General features: G+C 47.0%; 1 protein-coding gene across 3 annotated transcripts in view; it reads left to right on the forward strand.

The window, feature by feature from the left end:
- The window catches only part of LOC108927203 (regulator of G-protein signaling 3-like), a 77,455-nt gene that overhangs the window by 38,802 nt on the left and 18,857 nt on the right, over positions 1 to 19,796 (forward strand). For 2 of the 3 annotated variants that reach the window (XM_018740325.2, XM_029253171.1), the window contains one exon: positions 7,789 to 8,664. In XM_018740325.2, the coding sequence (XP_018595841.2) occupies positions 7,789 to 8,664 (876 nt within the window). Of the gene's footprint in view, positions 1 to 3,970; positions 4,054 to 7,788; positions 8,665 to 19,796 lie in introns of those variants that run through there. The other variant, XM_029253173.1, reaches the window with a different exon arrangement.

Consider the following 19,796-nt stretch of genomic DNA (forward strand, 5'->3'; position numbering starts at 1 on the left):
GCTTTCTCTGGCATTAGTTTTTTCAAGAGAATCCAGTCTTCACATGATGTGCCCAAATTATAACTGTCTCATCATTTGTGCTTACAGTAAAAATTTCTGGTTTATTTGATCCAGTATCCATCAGTGTGTTGTCCTGTCTGTTCAAGGTGTCCTTAAGACTCTTCCAGCACCACAGCTCAGAGCAGTCCATGCTTTTCTTGTCCTGCTTCTTCTGTGACCGACTTTCATATCCATATTGTGTTACAGAAAATACTGCAGTTGCTGTAATGTAGCCCGTTTAAAATGTTCATCGTGAAATACACAATGACCATATAGAAGAATTACAAGAAACTGCACTTACACCAGTTTGTAGTGTCATGATGGTTAAAGAACCGATGGTTGAGCAACCAACAGGGTGCTGGCTCATATGTCTAGCAATACTCACCCTTATACTCTTTAGCATTATACACCTGTGCAACTGCTCCTCCAAGCTTCAAGAAGTGGGAAAGTTGCTTTACACTGCAAGCTGTGTCAAGGTGGACCCAAGCTTTTGCTGAGCAATTTTTTTTCGTGCGTTGCATTTTTAATTCCACTGAAAAGACTGTCTGCTAGGCACACATTTCAGTTTATTGTAGTGGTAGAGTTGTGTTGAGTGTGATTAGGGTTTCCCAGGGATTCCCAAACTCAAGCCAAAAGAACTGGTCTTTAGGAAATTTTTTTGCATGGTACACAAGTACAGTTCCTTTACTGCGTGGCCCGTGAGAACGCTGGATTACCTTAACACTTATTATGCTTTGCTGTAAGTGTGTGAATTCGCTTAAGCCTTGCATTCCCGTATGATGTGAGCATAAGCGGCACTGCACCCCTGGGATATAATTAGCTACTATCACTGGTACGTGATTTCGCGGTACTGGGTGATGGGAACATAGGGGAATTATCCACGCATGTGGTTGTGCATACTGTGGAAAGAAGAGTGCAGATCACATGTTGTGCAGTATTTTGGCTCCCAAATGGAAAGGATAGAACCTTCTGGTGAATTTGCAAATGATTTTTTTTTTTAAAGACACAACTTGTTAAAGCAGAATAGCTTGTATCTGTCACCTGGCACAGATCAAGCACCAGACACCAATCAGTACGCGCACCCTTAAAAGACCCACCTCCGTTCCCGTTCCCTTGCGGAATCTCGCTGAGACAACCGTCCTGTCTGTGCTATGTTCTGCTCTTCCTCATCCCTTGCTTCCTGTATCCATTCTCCGGCTTTTAACCCTTCGCATTGTCCCCTGACCATGTCCATGGATCCTCGCTCTTACTTTGACCGCCGATCGACCGACTCTTTGCCCGTCCCCGACAACGAGAACTCGCCTGACCCCTTGGTTCTTGACGAACGATGCTGCACTTGGGTCCAGCCGCCCCGGCGTCCTCGGTTCCATGTAACAGTATCAAATCTTTTTTTAAATATAGAAACAAAAGAAAAATTGTTAAATCTCAACATGAAAACACTGCCTCTGAAAACACAAATTCATCTCACATACTGGCTTACACAGGCAGTAGTAAATTGCCTCAAAAATTTAGCCTGAAAGCAGAAAAGTTAAATCTTAGCATGAATATACTTTTGGCATATTTCATTCATTATCACTACCTACTTGTCCCCCATAGGGTTGCATTGGTGTAGAACCTATCAAAGAAACAGCCCACAAGCCAGAGTACACTCAGGACATTACAGCAGTCCACAGCAGGGCAATCACACACATTTTCTGAAACCACTTGTCCCAAGCATGCTTGCAGCAAGCCAGAACCTAAACCAGCAATACAGGGCGCAGGGCTGGAGGGGGAGGGGACACACCCAGGACAGGGCACCAGTCTGTCGCAAGGCACCCCAAGCAGGACTTGAACCCCAGACCCACCAGAGAGCAGGACCCGGCCAAACCCGCTACACCACCGCGCCCCCTGACATACACACACTTTGGCCAATTTAAATTCCCAAATTCATGTGAAATATGTGTGTTTGGACTGTGGGAGGAAACCCACGTGAACATGCAAACTCCACAGAGATGGCAAGATTCAAACCCATGTCCAAACCCGCTGGCAGAAGCTGTGAAGCACCAGTGCTGTCTGCTGTGCCGCTGTTCCAAAATATCTTTGCGCCATATATGCTGAAACTGTAAATCTATATTCATACGGATAAAAAAGGTTTCAAAATGGTAGAACAAACCATATTATTAGGTTTGTACGCAACTGAAATATTAGATCAAACCATTTTGAAGAATATGATGGACCCCTCAAACAACAATTTTATAGGTTTAATAATATTATGACTCATGTTTGATGGATGAAAACAGGAGAGGAACGAGTCCCTACCGTCCCAGAGAGGTTTGCCAAAGCCGAAGCTGGAGTCCGGTGCTGATTTATTTACGAGGGGTGGGGAGAGGGAATAAATGAGCGGGAAACTGCAGTGGGCTAATGGTGCTGTGGTAATGCTCCGAGGCAAGCCCTGGACACGACAGCACACAGGAAATACTGTTCCAATTACCTAGATATACTCCTAGTTGTACTTTGTCTCTCATTCACTCTCTGTCTTGAACATCTTTGTGTTTGTCTCCCTGCATTCCTGTGTCTCTCTGAGCCATAAGCAGCACATTGCGGCAGGCACTCTTTAGACATAATCACTGCGGTAATAAAACCAAGTCAGCCAAACCCTGATTACCATGAGGCCAAGCCCATCTCTCTCCTCCATAAATCAGGGTAGCCATTCCAACACTTAAAGCCCATAACAGCCCCCCTTGAATCCCTAACACACCTCAAAAACCTAATGGACTAGAAGGTAACCCCTCAACCCCCACATATAATAGAGCCCAGCCTGCCAGAAACCATCTCTCAAGGCAGTGTTGAGATACTAGAGCCAGTCAGTGAATTACGACAAATTACAGCCCATCACGCTACCATCCGCATTATTTACTCTTGCTATGCAGCAGTTTCACTTTTTGACTTCCTTTCCTCGGCTTTTAGGAGATGTGTATTTTTTTAATCCCCTTTGGAAGACATGTGTCTTGTAGATGTTTTAAAAAAGCTCCTTCTAATTATTGCTTCCCCCCGACCCCCCGAGGCTGTCTTTGTCAAATAGTAAAATGCGGTGAAAGGGGAGTTATAAGGTTTAGGGTCACAATAGCCCCCTTGACTATGCCATCAGCATTCATGAGAGCATTTTTTTCCCCCAAAACTAATGCACATGGGCAGTTTCATGAAGTTTATTCGCCACTGCTTTGGCCTCTTGCATCTGCATGGCACAAACCTCGCCCTCGGTTCTCAAACCCGACTGTGCTGCTTGCTCGTGACGGGAACTGACTCAAAAACAAAACAATTAAGTTCAGTTCAATTTTGAACACAGCAGTTATTGCCCTCTTCCGTGTTATACTGTCGCGTTTACAGTTTTCGAGGGCTAGTGCCATGACAGGCTTGCTGGTGCTATTGATCACGTGGATCGTGAAGGACGCTTGATCTTGAAAGTTCACTTATGTTCGGAGATCAGTCACACAGAGACCATGCAGATCCTGAAAGTGCCAAGTTCTACATAAATCATGCTCCATAAACTGTTGCACCTCCTGACTTCAGTGAGTAGAATGAAGGCTCTTTTCAGTTGGAGGTTGGTTGGTTTGAGTCCCATCGACAGGTCTGCTCCTGTTGCCTTCTTCAGTTTCTGAACTGCGGAGTTGTTTCTGTAAAAGCGCTGTTTCAATAAAACCATATATATAGAAATGATTTACACGTTTCAGCGCAACATCCATCCAGCATTTGAAGCTGTGGCAGAAGTGCACGCCCTTGACTGCCGCGACATCGTAGATCCATAAGCAAACATGATCATCATCTCTGTTTCACCCATGAAAAAAATTTTCGTCAGTGCAATCTCGTGATGTGGGAGATGAAAGTTCCAGGTCAGCACGACAAAAGCTGCTTTCATCGAGGAGCGTTCAATAAGAGGAGAAGCAATAAACGACAACGGGAGTTCAAGGGGAGAGATGCACTGTGCTGTTTGTTTCGAAATGGAGACATCAGGAACACGTGAACCGTTCTGCAAAGGTAACGCACCCTTCTTAATATTTGATCCGGACATCGATCTGAACTACTTACCCTCATTACGTGCTGTAAAGCAAACCTTTATATAAACAGGCGACTTCTCACAAAATGAACATCATCCGCTCATAACTGACTAGCAACAGCTGATAATCTCAACTTTTTTCCCCCTGGAGGTTTCTGATTCCGTCTCTTATTAAAAAACAGCTTTCACATGATTCGAAAAGAAATCTGCGACGCATTAGTCAATTATGTGTAACATTTTGTCGTGACAGAGGATTCTGCATGCTGCGTCATCATTCCTAAGCGATAAAGAACACGCTCATCGGCGAACCTGCTTGCGTATGTGCCAGGATATGTGTAGTGAGTCGGCAGTGTTATTTACAGCTGCAGCGACCCTCACGGGGTGTTCTCAGGGGCCTCCAATTGAAAGATGGCTTGCATTAAGGGGCACGGCTTGTCGTCGGACACAAATAACGCATTAAGTTGATTATAATCAGTGAAATCTCTGGCTGGCTGGGAGCAAGTGGTCATGTGTGCTCCGCATGACATCCACCCTTAGTGTGAGGCACAGTTAAAGAGAGAAAGAAAACACACATCATCTTGGAAAATGAGCCCTCTTTTGGATTACATTCGTTTTCTTCAAGTAGCAGACTCTTTTCTCCAAAGCGACACACAACTTAGAGTAAATAAAAATGCGTTTTGAGCACACATGAAAAGTTATAGATGCAGAAGCATGTAACGTAGTGCAAATTTAAGGAGTTGATAAGAGATCGGGAGAGAAGTGGGTCCGAAAGAGATTTATTTTGAGACTCTTGTTGAATGTTGAAGAGGGACTCAGCAGTTCTGAAGGACAGAGGGAGCTCATTCCCATACATCAGAGCTAAAACAGAGAACCTTCAGGCTTTTGAATTTGGACCTGTTCTATGTGGAATTAGCCACCTTCCTCTGTGATATGATGATCCCAGTAAAAATACAAATAAAAATATTTTAAAAATCTTCTGAACACTTTGCCCTGGGTGTAGAAGGGGCATGCCAGGTGATGCAAGGGAGGCATAAGAGTCTAAGTAAGTTTCATGTGAAGACTAGCTCTTTGTGGAAATTTCGGAAGCTGCAGCCTTGTGACTTTAGAGCCAAAAGTTAGTGTCGTTCTGAGAACCCACGAAGAACACACAGAGACACACTCTTTTCCAGCTTACGGTGCATCATAATAAGTGTTTTTCATTTTGAAAGAAGTTACTCTGGGACTATCACTTCAGCTCTAAATTAAGGTGAAAGTGGAGTAAGTGCCATTGTACTGAATGCAAATGTAGGGTGACTGCCTGTGTGATTTTCATAGTGAAGCAGGATGCAGAAATGGTTTACCATTGCCTTCCTACATCATGACATTGGATTGCAAACGGGCAAAACATCCAAACTCCACACATCCTGACCTCGATTCAACCCTACACCCCAACACGCAGCTCAAGTGATGTGAAGCACCGCAGTCATGTTTTTCTGAGATCATCTTTCGATCTCTCGGTTTGGGAAGGACGTGCTTTTGAATTACTCAGGGATCTGCTTTGGTCTCCATTTGGGACTCCATTGGGCATCCATTGTGAACATGGCACATCCAGCTGCTCCTGAAGGCCGGACGTGGGTCAAAAGGCTCTCGTGCTTCAGGGGCGGTCCTTAATCTCAAGTCCGCACCATCTGACAGCCGACGTCTTTCTCCTCCGGCCGCCCACCAGCACACTGTAGAGCGAGGAGTGCGAACTGCGGGAGCTGCGAGACCTTCCTGCGGGGGTTCACTGCATCGTGTTATTGTGCCCAGAAAAAGCGACGGAAGCTGATTCATAAATACCGTGCGTCGGGTAGCCGGCTCCGCGATCATGGAAATGCTGCAATTTCAAGGCTGTTTCGTGGCATTTACTGTTACGTACTGGCCTTTAGGGGCCCACCGTTTCTTTCAGTGTGGGGAGTGGTGGCTGTTTGCCGAGATGGAAAACCTGAGCCAGCACTTTGTCTTAGAGCAGTGCATTTGCTGGTGTCATTGTGTTTTATTTTATTGAAATTCACTTCTGGTGATGCTTGGGAACCAGTGCTTAATTTCCACACACAATTACTAGGAATGAGGCAGTAATGCATTCCAGTTAATCTTCGGTAGCTATTAGTTACTGATGCTTTCTGCTATGTAGCTGATGAGATTTTTTTTTACCGACTTTGGGTTGTGATCTGATTACCAAGCGTAATCGTTTTTTAAATTGATCATTTAGCTAATTGATTTCTCCAGTGTCAATTACACTCTTCGGTTTATACACTAGGGTACTTCCAACAATCTACCCATTTATAAAGCTGGGTAATTTTTAATCTGTCAGTTCAGGGTAAGTGTTCCCATCAAGGGTGTTGTAGGGTATTCAAACACAGGTCCTTAAGTTACAAGGTCTCAGCTGTAACCACTATCCCACCTGCTACTCTCTGTACATGCTTTGAGTTGGACTTTTTATGCAGAATTTTGGCATAAATCATGATCGTAGCAGCAGTTATAAACGCAATTGCCTGGAACAAATGTGCACATTGTGATTCTGCTGCTTCAAACCGACACAATGGAGGGAGGGGTGGAGTTGGTTGGAGGCGAGGCCACGCAGCCCTGACCGCTGCTGTGTTACAAGCGCTACATAAGTATCAGCGCATACATGTGGCGCTGTTTACCTGCTGGAGAAGGTCATGGAAACGCAGGCCGTACGGTTTCGGGGGGGATTTCTGTTCTGGCCGCCGAGCCCGTCTGCCGTGTTCGTGTACTTGGAGCGCAAACCATTTCTACTGATGCTTTTCTCCTCGTAAAAGGCACTTAGGAGCTCAAAGTAAATACAGGCTCCCCCCGCACTCCAAACAAAGCCAAATGCTATCTAAATGAGCCGACGTGGCGTTCGTCCCAAAGCGATGTTTACTATCGCTCTACTCGGATGTGCGATTTATTTACAGGCCCTTCCGCTTCAGTTTCCCATCACGGACCCGGTGCGTTCGGCCGGTCCCGATTGCATCTGTCTGTATGCGGCACGCTTCCCGTACGCAACTTCCTGTATCTGCCCGACGGCGGACCATGCAGATGCTGCTCGATTCATGTTTCTCTCCGTCGCAGGGTATCGCATCCTGATTACATAAGTGTCACCACAAAAACGTTTGTGTGTGTGTGTGTGTGCACGAAAGCCTAAATGAAGTCCTGGTGGATCTCTTCATCAGGGCATCACACCGTCCCCTGTCCAAAGACCTGGAGCTTACATTGTTTTTACTATAATTATCTGACTCTGGCAGTGTGACGTTTCTGCGCTAATCTACCTACTTACTGTGATTTACCCATTTATGCTGCAGGGTCATTTTTACTGTGTCAGTTCAGGGTATGTACCTTGATCAGGCAGACTAAAGAAGGCGGTGGGAACTGAACCTAGGTCCATCTGCAAAGTGACGTCTTTGACTGCTATGCCATCTGCTGCCCAGATCCTAACAAGGTGTTGTTTAGCCCGGAGACACCCGGATCTCATTCCACTACTTCCACATGCCCTTCTGACATATGATTTGTTATTTCTGGATTACTCTCATGGAGTCCTGCGCAACTGGCTTTCTGTGTGAATGCAGATAATCTCTGCTCTTTGTTACGTGCCCTTATTTCACCCACTGACATTTAAGCTGCTTTGGATAAAAAACCGCCCACTAAAAAAATACATTCAAATATATATGCTTGTGTGGTGTATGTGTTTTCAGATGCTGGAGCCCAAGGCCGACATGCAGCGTGAGCTAGGAGGCCAACGGAAGCCGGAGGAGGAGAACACACCCAGCAGCCCCTCGGAGCCCCCCGCCCCAGGCAGCCCCCCGCCGGAGGACCTCCTCACTCCTATCGAGGAGGTGCGTACATCACCGGAGGACGAGCACAAGGTGCCACCCACCCCGCCACCATCCACCGAAGGCGAGGATTGCAAGAGCACCGAGGGGGAGGTCTGGCAGGAGGCTGGAGAGATGGAAGAGGAGAAGGAGACTGAGGAGGTGGCCGGGGATCGAGACAGACTGGAGGAGGATGAGGCGGAGCAGCGGGGTGAAGAGGACAACGGATCGGAAGCGGCCGACACGGGAGCCCTGCCCTCTTCTTCCTCCTCATCCTTCGTGATCCCCGAGCTGCGCTTGGACCGCTCCTTCAGCGCCGACGCGCTCTCCTCCCCGGCCACGGACGACGAGAACTACGGGGAGGATGAGGAGGAGGATGATGAGGAGGACGACGAGGAGGACGACGAGGAGGATGATGAGGAGGCAGAAGATAGCGACGACTATCTGGAGCGGCGCGACAGCAAGCGGCGCAGCGTGGCAGAGGCAGCGCCCTGCGAGCGGTACGGGGGTGCGGGAGGAGGAGGAGGGGCGGGGCTCAGCGTGCAGGGCTCCTTGCGGAGGCGCACACACAGCGAGGGCAGCCTGCTGCAGGAGCCACGCGCTCCTTGCTTCGCATCTGATGACGCCATCAACCGCCTGGACGCCGGAGTCCCACGCAAGGCTGGCTGGAGCCTGCCCTCACCCAGGACCCTCAAGAAGGAGCTGACCAAGAACGGGGGGTCCATGCACCAGCTGTGCATGCTGCTGTCCGGGAGGAAGGTCAGTGTGAGTTTGCCCACACCTTAATACACACAAACACTGAAAACTACAAAGGGACAGCAGGAGGCGTAGTGGTTACTGCGGCTGCCTCTGGACTCGAAAGACCCAGGTCCAAAACCCGCTTCAATTGCGGTGCTCCCAATCAACATGCTTACCCTACATCGATACAGTAAAAGTTATCCAGCTGCATAAAGGGTTAAATAATTGTGAGTGCCTTAAACTTCTTTGAAGAAAAGTGTTATGAATAATTAACAACAAGTGTCCCGAAACCCGAGCTGGACGTCTGCAGCCAAATATCATCTAAGCACACCCCGGCATACCTGCCCATACTCAAGCAACAAGTCCAGACACGGCTCGTTCCATATAGTGGGCCACAGGTATTTGTATACATTATCTGTCAGTCATGCTGTTATTGACTCATAATTTCCCACAAAGTACAACCACTCCCGGCCAAATGGGGTTCCAAACCTCAAAAATTCGATACGGGGAAACAGGGTGAACTTGTATTACTGTCCCCAGATTTGATCTTGAGAGTCGATCAGACATCATGACGTGTCTGCTTCTCGGTAACGCCACCCCACGAGTGTTTTCCACTCACAGAGACAGAAAAAGAAATTAATCTAATGGCGAATGGACAGACGGTCAAGACTGCTGTGCGTCGGCCATCTCTCCCCAAAGCAATCAGTTAAGTCAGGTATCACAGCAACATACCTCCAATGTGGACACGCTCAGTCCGAGATGTGGGCACACAGCCAAATTTGCGATCACGTGTTGCACAAGCAAGGCTGATGGTAGAATCGGAAGATGTCTGCCAACCAGTGACATGAAGTCCTCGTCACCCTTTAGTTTTGGCTGAGTTATTTACCCGTAGTGTTATAACCAGCAGAGGGAAAAGATGCAGTCCACTCATCCACCAGCATTACGTCCAAATTTGTTGCTGTTTCAGGCTGCCATCTCGTGGTGGATGAGAGAACATTCCGGAAAATGTTCCCACTGCTGTTAGCTTTGAGCGTCTCCCAGAACCGGCCCAGTTTCAGGAGGATGGGAAGCCTTTGGGGCCTGAGGAAGGTCTTGTGTTGTGGTGCTCAGGGGTCAATAGGTTTTGTCAGAGCTGTCGGCACATGCAGGATACTATCTAATAGATTTGCAATAATGGCCCCTACCCAAGTCTCAAGGCTCCGTTGTTACTATGTGCAACGGCAAAAGCAAATTTTCATTTAGTAAAAGCTGCATTTATTGTTTCTGGACAAGATCAGAGCTCTGAGGAAAGAGCTGTTCCCGGAAATGTCATAAATATGTAAATAGAAATGCAAAAGAGGAATCTTGTATTTTACAGGACCATGTGCTTAAATGACTTTATCGTGCAGATAAGTGCTGGACTGGAGAAAGAAGTTGCAGGAGGATGTAAACATTATAATCAAAATACGACCATAAAATTTTACCGTGAGCGGTCACTGCGTGTGTGGTGCTGCGATGGAGTCCTGGGGTCCCTGGGAGTTAGAGAGATTTACAGCACTTTGAGGTGAACCACATTCTGCGATTGCTAGCCCGGAGGTCCAAGCACAGTCCCAACTCCAGTCGTGCGGTTCACCCCGCACACCACGAAAGTGAAGGTACAATCAACCATGTGGTTGACCACTGTGCCGAATGGTAGTTCACTTCATGTCGTTTTTCACCCTCGTACACAGCTCATGGTCATGATTTTTCTTTTTGGATGTAGCCAGAGCTGGCCACTAGGGGGAGATACATACCTTTAAGACACGTCGTCCATCCTGGAGTGGACCGGCGGCCACAACCCACTCTACACGCTTGACCAGTCCCGTGCTGCTATTTTTAAACCCTCTCCAGGAAAGTGTGTTAATGTCGCATCGCTTCAACTCTGCTGGTCTCTTTCCTTCCTGTGCACTCTTTGGGGTTTTGCACAGACTCTAGGGCACCCATTTCAGTTCTATACTTCTCCAACCGCTCCAGGCGTGCCCGTTTTATCAGCTGCTGGCCTGCAGAAGACAAAGATGAGGAACAGGAGGGGAAAAAGAAGAGAGGGAGGAGTCCCGCTAGGATCCAGTTCTGATTCTGGTCCATAAATGGTCGTGTGTTTGCAGCGGAAGGAATGCTCCATGCGCTCCCGCTCTGTTGGTCTTGGCAGAGCACGGGGCGATTTTACCACCTACTGGCGTCATCGACCCCGCGTTCTGCAGCTGCGTGTTTCCATTATTTAAAAAAGCGCCGTCCGCCGCTCCGCTTAAATCACACCGCACCTCAAAGTACAGTACTAGAAAGAGCAAGGAGGTTGTTACTCTCTCTCGGTCTGCGTTACTTGAAAGCAGCCTTTCGATGCGGCGTTCTTTTCCTCCGGTGTTCACCGTTGCGATTAAGGACTAAGGTTCTATTTTACGAAGGTCTAAGTCGGACGTGAGTGTTCACGGTCATTGACCCTAGACTCTTGATTCAACGCAATTCACCTCACTTCCCTCTTAACTGTCATTGGAACTGTACCCTCCATCTGCTTAGGAACTTGAGAAAAGGGTATGCTGGCTGGAGTCATGATCCACTCTGTCCTTGATCCTTAATCCCAGCTACTCTGTGTCTGCCAGAGCCCTTACTTTATGTGGGATGTCCCTGCTGGTTTGTTTACCCAGGATTTGTAACCCAGACAGTGGAGTTGATCTGCACCAGCACCCACTGCGTTGGCTTGGTTAATCCACATGAAGGTGGAAAGGCTGACTTGCACCGCAATGCCGCATTCTGTCGGACGCTTTCTAGGAATAAGGGGCAGGTGGAGCTCCTGAAAGGCGTGTCTCATGCTTTGTGAGTGGACATGAGCTGGGAGTGGAGGAGAGAGTGTATGTCTGTGGGTGGGTGAGGAGGGAAGATGTTCAGGGTCATCGTCATCCTTTTTATCACCAGGGCCTTGTGGGAGAAGGACACACTCTGGAGGGAGGCAAAGGCATGTTCATCTCCCATCCCCAAGCAAGGGGGAGCACATCATAGTGCTTAGAGCTGGTGCCTTACAGCTGGAAGACCCAGGTTCAAATCCCTCCTCCAGCTGTAATGCCCTTGATCAAAATATTTACCCTGAATTGATCCAGTAAAAAGAACCAATCTGTATAAATGGGTAAATTAGTATAAGTTGCTTTGGAGGAAGGTGTCAGCTAAATGAATAATAATAATAATAATAATAATAATAAGAAGAAGAAGAAGAACATCCTTCAAAACAAATACATTGAAAATTGGCCTTGCATGGAAACCGTTTCCTTATGGGGATGGGGTTGTTAGTGACCAGGTAAAGGTGCATGGTATCTGCTAAAGAAACACCCCTTAAACATTACCACCTGCATATATTTTGAAACCATTAAGACACTGTGTGTCTGCCATCCTTGGCACACAGCATTAAGGCTAATCCACAGTGAGCCTCATGGCATCCTGCTCACGATGGCCAAAGTGCAGGATTATAACTTATCAAGGGTGATTTTCATCTTTTGGTCAGTTGCAGCGCAAAGTTTATATGATCTGCCATTCGTGTTTGAGTATCTCAGGATAAACACCTCTCTCTCGGGCTCTGGCTCTTAGAGCATGTTGCCTTGATTACATTTTTCGATTACATCTGGCCCCTTGGAGCCGTCACCCACGAAGGGCTGTTTAATGGGAGAGGAACACCTATAAAATCTGATTAAGGGGACCTGTATTATGAATGATCAACTGTAAAACAGACCCGTCCAAAGCCACTCATTACCGCACACACACACGCACTTGCGCACACACATTGCGTAGCGCTGCCAGTATTAATGTTGGAAAGGATCACTGTTGACCGTTTGCTTGTTCGCATCGAGGCATTGCATTTCGGTACCGTGTGCCTCAGGGAACTTGTGCGAGGTGTCGCCTGCAGACTTGCGGGGGTCTCAGCTCAGTGGAAGAAAGCGGAGGTAGATTTTCCAGGTCATGCGTGTACTCATGCCTATTTCTGTATGTATGCTTCTTTGTAAGCGTGCATGCATGTGTCTGTAAATGCATATTTGCATTTGTATAGGTCTACACAGTGGAAGGAGACCTTGGGACGCCGGTATTTCCAGGCCAATGCACACGGAGAGGTTTCAGGGGAAATGCAAACACGGCCAAAGGCCAGATGCTTTTTCTGTGATTTCTATGAAACTTTATGTAATCACTGGGGGTTCTTAAAAGGGTTCCATTGTTGGACAAGGGTTTGTGCCGCTTGTAAGAGCTGCCCATTTACTTTTGTGTTTTCTTCATGCAGTCGACCTTGGGACTGCAAAGCTGCACGAAAAGATGCGATTGCAGCAAGGGCAAGGTTCCGGTTTACAGCCATTCTCCTCCACCAGATGCTGGTTTCAGTGACGGAGATTTTTAATATTCTTTTATGGGGGCTTTTCTTCCCCTGTCAGATACAGAACAGAACATAACAGAACAGTTAATTTGTGTGAAGAACATTTACTCCAGGTCCTTAATGCAGTTTTTTTTCATGTCATCTTAAAGTCTCGCTCTTTCCAGGCCATAAAAAGCCAGATGGTAGCAATATCAGATTGGACACACTCTCTGCCTTTGTTCTCGCTGTCTCTTTCGCTCTCGTTCAAGAAAGCTTTCAAGTGACCTCTCTGACCAAGCGATGAACTTATCTGTTTCTACAGGAATAAAGGGACAAATGTTGAGTCCTGATGATTTGCACTGCATCTCGTCGCTTAGTGATGGCATCAGTGGACCTTGCACTAGTCTCCAAAGGCAAATGAAACCCTCTGATAAGAACCCTACAAGTTTAACACTCAAGACAGTCTTTGCATTTACCCAAGATCTCTTTCCTCCTCGTTGAGAAGTTCCAAGTTACAAGTAGTTTTTATTGTCATTCCTCCATACAGCTTGTGTACAGTGGAACGAAATGTTGTTTCTTTGGAGACCATGATGCAAGACAGAACATAGCATAAGACAATGAATAAGTAAATAAATAAATAAATCCACAGGATAGGACGCAGGTATGGCTGTGAGCTGCAGGCAGTTATGGAGTAGTGTAGTGCTGAGTTAATTGGTCAATGGGGCCAGTTGAGTGTTGGGAGGTAGCTGGGTGTTGAGAAGTTTAACTGCCTCAGGGAAGAAACTGTTGTGGAGTCTGCTGGTGGTAGTGCAGATGCTCCTATACCTTCTGCCAGATGGCAACAGGTCGAAGAGTCCATGAGAGGGGTGAGAGGGGTCATCCACAATGCTGTTGGCCTTGCGGATGCAACGGTTTCTGTATATGGAGTCGATGGAGGGAAGAGGAACTCCGATGATCTCTTCATCTGTTCTTACCACTCACTGTAGGGTCCTTCGGTCAGAGACTGTGCAGTTCCCGTACCACATGGTGAGACAGCTGGTCAAGATGCTCTCTATCGTCCCCCTGTAGAACATAGTGAGGATGGGAGGGGGGAGTTTCGCTCTCTTCAGCCTCCATAAGAGATGGAGACACTGCTGGGCCTTTTGGCTAGGCAGGTGGTGTTCAGGGTCCAGGAGAGGTCCCATGTCATGTGCACACCAAGAAACTTTGAGCTTTTGACTCTCTCCACAGCTGTTTCATTGATGTGCAGAGGTGAGTGGTCTACTTGGGTCCTCCTGAAATCAATAATTATCTCTTTAGTCTTGTCAACATTTAGAGACAGATTGTTGTCTTTACACCATTCTGCGAGCTGGGTCACCTCCTCTCTGTATGCTGACTCGTCATTGCTGCTGATGAGGCCCACAACTGTAGTGTCGCTCAGTTGGCATCATGCCAATAACTCTTGCACCCCCTCCACCTCCCTGGGACATCAACGTGATGCCACATGGCTGTAGAGCAGCACACCTCCAGATGCTTCAGAAACATCCCCGCTAGTCTCCAGGAACACCAAAAGTACCTGCCTATTATTTCAAGTGCCCTGATGGGAACTCCGGTAATCACGGCTGTTGCGGTAACGCTATTTCCGAAAACAGATGGCCCAGCTTTAGATGAGCAGCACTTGTAGCTGCAAGGTTACAGGAAGCTTCCCGTCGTACCCCTGAGCTTTAGTAAATACAGGCAGTGGGCCAAATGGCGAAAAGGTGTTAAACTGTAATTAAGTGTCGCCACGCAGGTCCAAGTAGTTACCTGCTGCTGAAGCGACTACCTAGCTTAGCGGTCAAAGCTCAGAGCGATTCCCAGCAATGGACGTGCTTGTTGAGATGCAGTTTTCGCTTCAGTGACGGGTGGCTCTCTGCTCGAAAGGACGGTAAACATCCTGCCCAAAAATAGTTCCTTAGTGGACCTTCACACCAGCTCCACAGAACGAGCAAAACAGATGCGCCGATAAATATAGATCTCAAGCTGGCACAATGCAGCCAGGCTGTCCCACGACGGCCATGTCCAAAACTCGAGACGTGCTTGCGAGGCTGTTTTGCTCAGATAAAGGCTTTTTTGTGTTTGCGTTCGCCAGTGTTTGCGTTGGCTGCTAATGAACGTCGGGAGTTACAGCACTCTTTGGCATGGTCCACAATGTACTATAAACATGGAGTGGCAAGGCACAGGCCCACGGTTCGATGTGTCAACAGGGAAGGCCACTGGAGTGGACGTGGGTTGGGGCTAACTGGAACATGTTGAGAAACATTTAATTTTATGTTCCACAATAAAATCCAGTTTGCTAAACCAACAGTTAATTGTACTGTTTATCGACATGAGTATTGACTGTGTATTGTCAGCTGAATGAAGGACTTCGAAGCCAGGTGATGGCTCTAACTATTGTGCTACCTGCTGTTCCCGCATCCCTCAAACTCAGCTTTTCACTTGTACAAATAACCTAAAGACTCTGTGGATTTGTTCAGGATGTAAATCCAGGTCTTCTTTCTATGCTTTAAGGTGTTCATTCCATTCCTGTGGGTGACTCAGGGTTACTAAATCAAAGTGCAGGTATCATGTGCTGGATGGTGGTCGTCAGGGTTATTCATATCTTTCGCCATCTGCGCCTTTTCCCCATTTTCTCCTCGTATTCACGTGGGTTTTACCCGAGTGCTCGTCCCCAGGTGCACTGTTTTCCTCCGACAGTCCAAAGACATAGTATTTCAGCTGAACCGGTGACTGACTTATCCATAGTGTGTGTGTGAATGAGTGTGTGTGATTACCCTACAATCGACTGGTGTCCTATCCAGGGCTTACTTTGACTTGTGCTGTTTAGTACCTGGGGGCACAGGGGTGCAATGGTACGGTGGAGCAGTGGGTTTGGCCTGTACCTGCTCTCTGGTGGGTCTGGGGTTTGAGTCCCACTTGGGGTGCCTTATGACAGACTGGCGTCCCCTCCCCCTCCAGCCTTACACTCTGTGTTGCTGGGTTAGGCTCTGGCTTGCTGGGGGTGAGTGGTTTCAGTCAGTGGGTGTGTATGTAGTACCTCTGCAATCTTTACTTGACTAAGCAGTTAATGATAGCAAGTGAGTAGTAATAATATGATTTTCTCGTAAATTATATTGCAAAAAGTTTTTCTTTTTGCATCACCTTGCTGGACATGGTTGAAAATCAAGGACAAGTGAATTCAGCAACTGACAGTTTAATGTTTCTAAGTAAGACCATGTTCTGATGCAGTGTGATGACCGTAAGATGACCATGCAGCACAGAGAGATGACCATGTGCATTGAGAGATGGCCACATGGCACTAAGAGATGACCGTGCCAGCCAAGTAATGCCATGAATGTGTTTATCTCTAAGTGCACGCTACCCTCAGGAAAAGAATGCTTATCCTTCATTTCGGAAGAGGATGTCTCTTCTCCAGCAGAAGGGTCAGGATCTGCTGCATTTCAGATCTGCAGCACAAATTTTTCCCATAAATTTTTCCATTTTATGCTTAACCCCCCTTCCAAGGAAGGAACGGGGACTGGCAGTACTGTGGGGATTGTTGGTAAGGGCAGTTGGGCCTCTTGTCTGCTCTCCTGGAGACTCTTGACCACAGAGCCTAGTGAGACGGAAGACCTCAACAAAAAAAAACAGTTTTTAACGAAGGCCACATTGCACAAGTTACTGAGGGGGGAAGTAATGCACCACTGTAATCCGAAACAGGACGTTTTCCTCTGAGGAACAATAAAGCACTCATACGCTGGGTGATCTACGGGCCCCGACTAGTTTCTCCAGACTCTTGTCCTCAAGACCAGAGACCCATAGCTTTTTTCTGCGGTACACTGTCAGCCGATTCATACCTGTGCTAGCGGGATCGAACTTGCCTTCCGATGAATGACTTCAGAAAAACAGCTGGTGGCTGATGGCAGCGGGAACAAAGTGATGTCATATTCCCTGAGGGCTGCAAACAGCATCAACATACCCAGAGTAAATTTGAGATCAGATATGACAGAATTTACATAGTGTCATCTTTCTATTGTAACATCATTCCTGCATTTTCAGCTCCATTGCCTTTCTGTTACACATTTCAACTAACAAGGACCCTCTAAACCCTTTATACCTTGTAGTTCTGGACCTTTAAAAAGGAGGGTTTGTGTATGTGTGAGTACAAAGTTTTAAGAGGAGAATCCTTGGATAACTCTTTGGAAGATGTAGGAAAAGCCAAATCACTGAAGGACAACATAAGACCAGTAGAGATGGTTGTCTTTGTCCACTACCCTCTGCTTCTGATGTGTCATGTGACCACTTGAAGGGGCATAAAGCAGAGCTTGGCTGGCAGGGATGTGACACAGAGAAACTGTGCATTGGTGGACTTTAAGAAATATAATTGTTTGAGGATTAAAAAAAATGAAATAAAACAAAAATAAACAGATTGACAGATAAATACATAAATAAACAAATAAATAAATAATGTGAAATGACCCACAGGGACGGTGGGTCATGACCCATTAGTCCAGGCCCGTACAGCTGTTTACAATTTGGTAATCAGTCACATACGAAAGGAACGAACAGCCAAAGTAAGATTGCGGATTCTTAATCAACGTTCTATTGCGATTTTCTTGTGAAGCTTGGTTACTTAGGCGTTTCCCACATCTCGTTCCGTAGGTATTTATGTTCCAGGCCCGAGTGCTTGTCCCTTCTATGCCTGCCTTTTGTGCTTCTGTCCAAGTCCAATGTTCCAGTCCGGTGTTTCATCACACGTCCTTATTTGAGTCCCACTCACAGATCCGTGTTTCACTTTTCACCCTTGCGGAAATACACTTGTGTGTACCGTGTTCATTGTTTCACCTCCACACTGTACTTTCCAGTTTGTACTGTACACTTACAAATACACTCTGCAAATTACTACAAATACACAGTGCACGTGAGGTCATTATACTTTATGCCCGTGTCTGGATATTATACACATCCATGTTGGTCTTACTTCTGGATGCAACATAATCAATCAATCGATCAATCAATCTGCCTTCTGTAGCAATACTAGAAGTATTTGTACACTGCATCCTGTTCATTTGGGATGCCTAGAAATACAACCCCCAGCCCAACTCCTGGACAATGGCACTAACTGTGGGAAGTTCCATGCATGCTAGCAGGGAGCGTGCCACCGGATTGTGTTGAGGACACACCATGTCCGAGGGGTCTGAATGGGGCAATCCCTCCCACCGGATTAGAATGGCCTCCAACGCGGACACCTGGTTTGGAAAAGGCGAGGCACTATTTTTGATGCAGAAAATAACAAAATAACACATCTAAATATAGTTAGCGGGAGGTTCCATTTTACAAGGCTTGCAGCGCTTCACACTTGACCCATGTACAGCAGGATATTTTTATCAAGGAATTTAGGTCAAGCACTCAGGGGTGCTACAGCAAGGTCCCTCCTGGGATTTCGACCTTCAGGTTACAAGTCTGCATCCTTCAGGACAAACCCTACCTGCTTCCCATGACCCGTTTTAGAGATTAAGAGTATTGGCATCTAGCGGAGAAGTGCTTGAATGGGGAGCATTCATGGTCAGGCAAATAGAATAATCTGAAATGGTCTTTTCTTTTTTTTAGCCCAGAACACCATTGACAGACTTGTTCGCTAGCGCAAGCTTTTGAGTGCAGCTCTCTGGCATGGTTATATAACTTTCCTCAGATGTTGGGGATCATCCAGCTCTCCCCTTGTTTTCTGTCACGTACACCGTTAAGTGGCTCATGTACTTTGGCAGAAGGCATCAATGCAGCCTCATAGTTTGGGTGGGTTGCGGGGCACACTGTAGGGGAGTATGTGTAAGGAACAATGCCTGTCATCCCGGAACTGGCGTGCAGAGTGCATGTAACGGGAACATCATCTGTAACACTTGGCAAAACTGTTATATTTCCTTAAGTGCTAATGTATACAGACTACTGTATCTTTCAAAAGGCCCTGTGTGTGAGATATTTTGGGTTGGTAGAGGAAGAAAGTAGATGAAATGCTTTGAGATCCAAGAGAGATGTATCTCATGGGATTGGGTCTTGCAACCAGTGTAGCATCTGAACTGTATCTTAAGAGATATTGCTGCTCCAAGAGCTTGGAGGGACTGAAAGCACCTGGAAGCATGCACCATCTATTGTTTAAAAAAAAAAAAGAATACATACTAAATTTTCCATGTCTATTTGCAGGAAAAAAAGCCCCCCCTACAAAGCCAGTGTAATCCCATGTTAATGAATCCTTTGCTTATTTGCAGGCAGCTGTTTTCTCTGTTTTATAGCCAAGTGTGATTTGTGCTGATGGCTCAAGGGAGGAATTAAGATTGTGCAAGGAGTATGAAGTGTAGCGTTTGTCCTGGTCTGTCAGGCAACCCAAACCAAAGGGTGCTGGTGAAGTGGGAAGGTCAGCATCGATGTGATAAATATCATCAACTGGTTGTGCAGTGACCGGTGAGCTGATTTTTCCATGTTTTCACCCCGTTCCATTTTACGCAGTGCTTTTGTCACATTCCGGTCTCACGCGCTTGGAGTGCGCAACACCTGACCGTAAGTTGACAGCGGACCGCTGTACCGGGCTGTCTCTGCCTGACGTCTTCCAGGCAGCTGCTGCTGGGGCCGGCCTGCGGCGCTGACGTTGGTAGCCCTTCTTCCCGGACCGGGGCTGCGGAGAGGCCGGATTGTTTTGTACTGGAGTTTGTGGGACCCGTTACCATAGCTGCACGGTGTGTTGGGTGTTCAGTGCTGGGAAGGCCAATGGAACATACGCTGGATTGCGGATCTCGTTCCCACCTCATGTGTTTATAAACAA

The sequence above is a fragment of the Scleropages formosus genome, chromosome 6, assembly GCF_900964775.1.
Source record: "Scleropages formosus chromosome 6, fSclFor1.1, whole genome shotgun sequence".
Lineage (NCBI taxonomy): Eukaryota > Metazoa > Chordata > Actinopteri > Osteoglossiformes > Osteoglossidae > Scleropages > Scleropages formosus.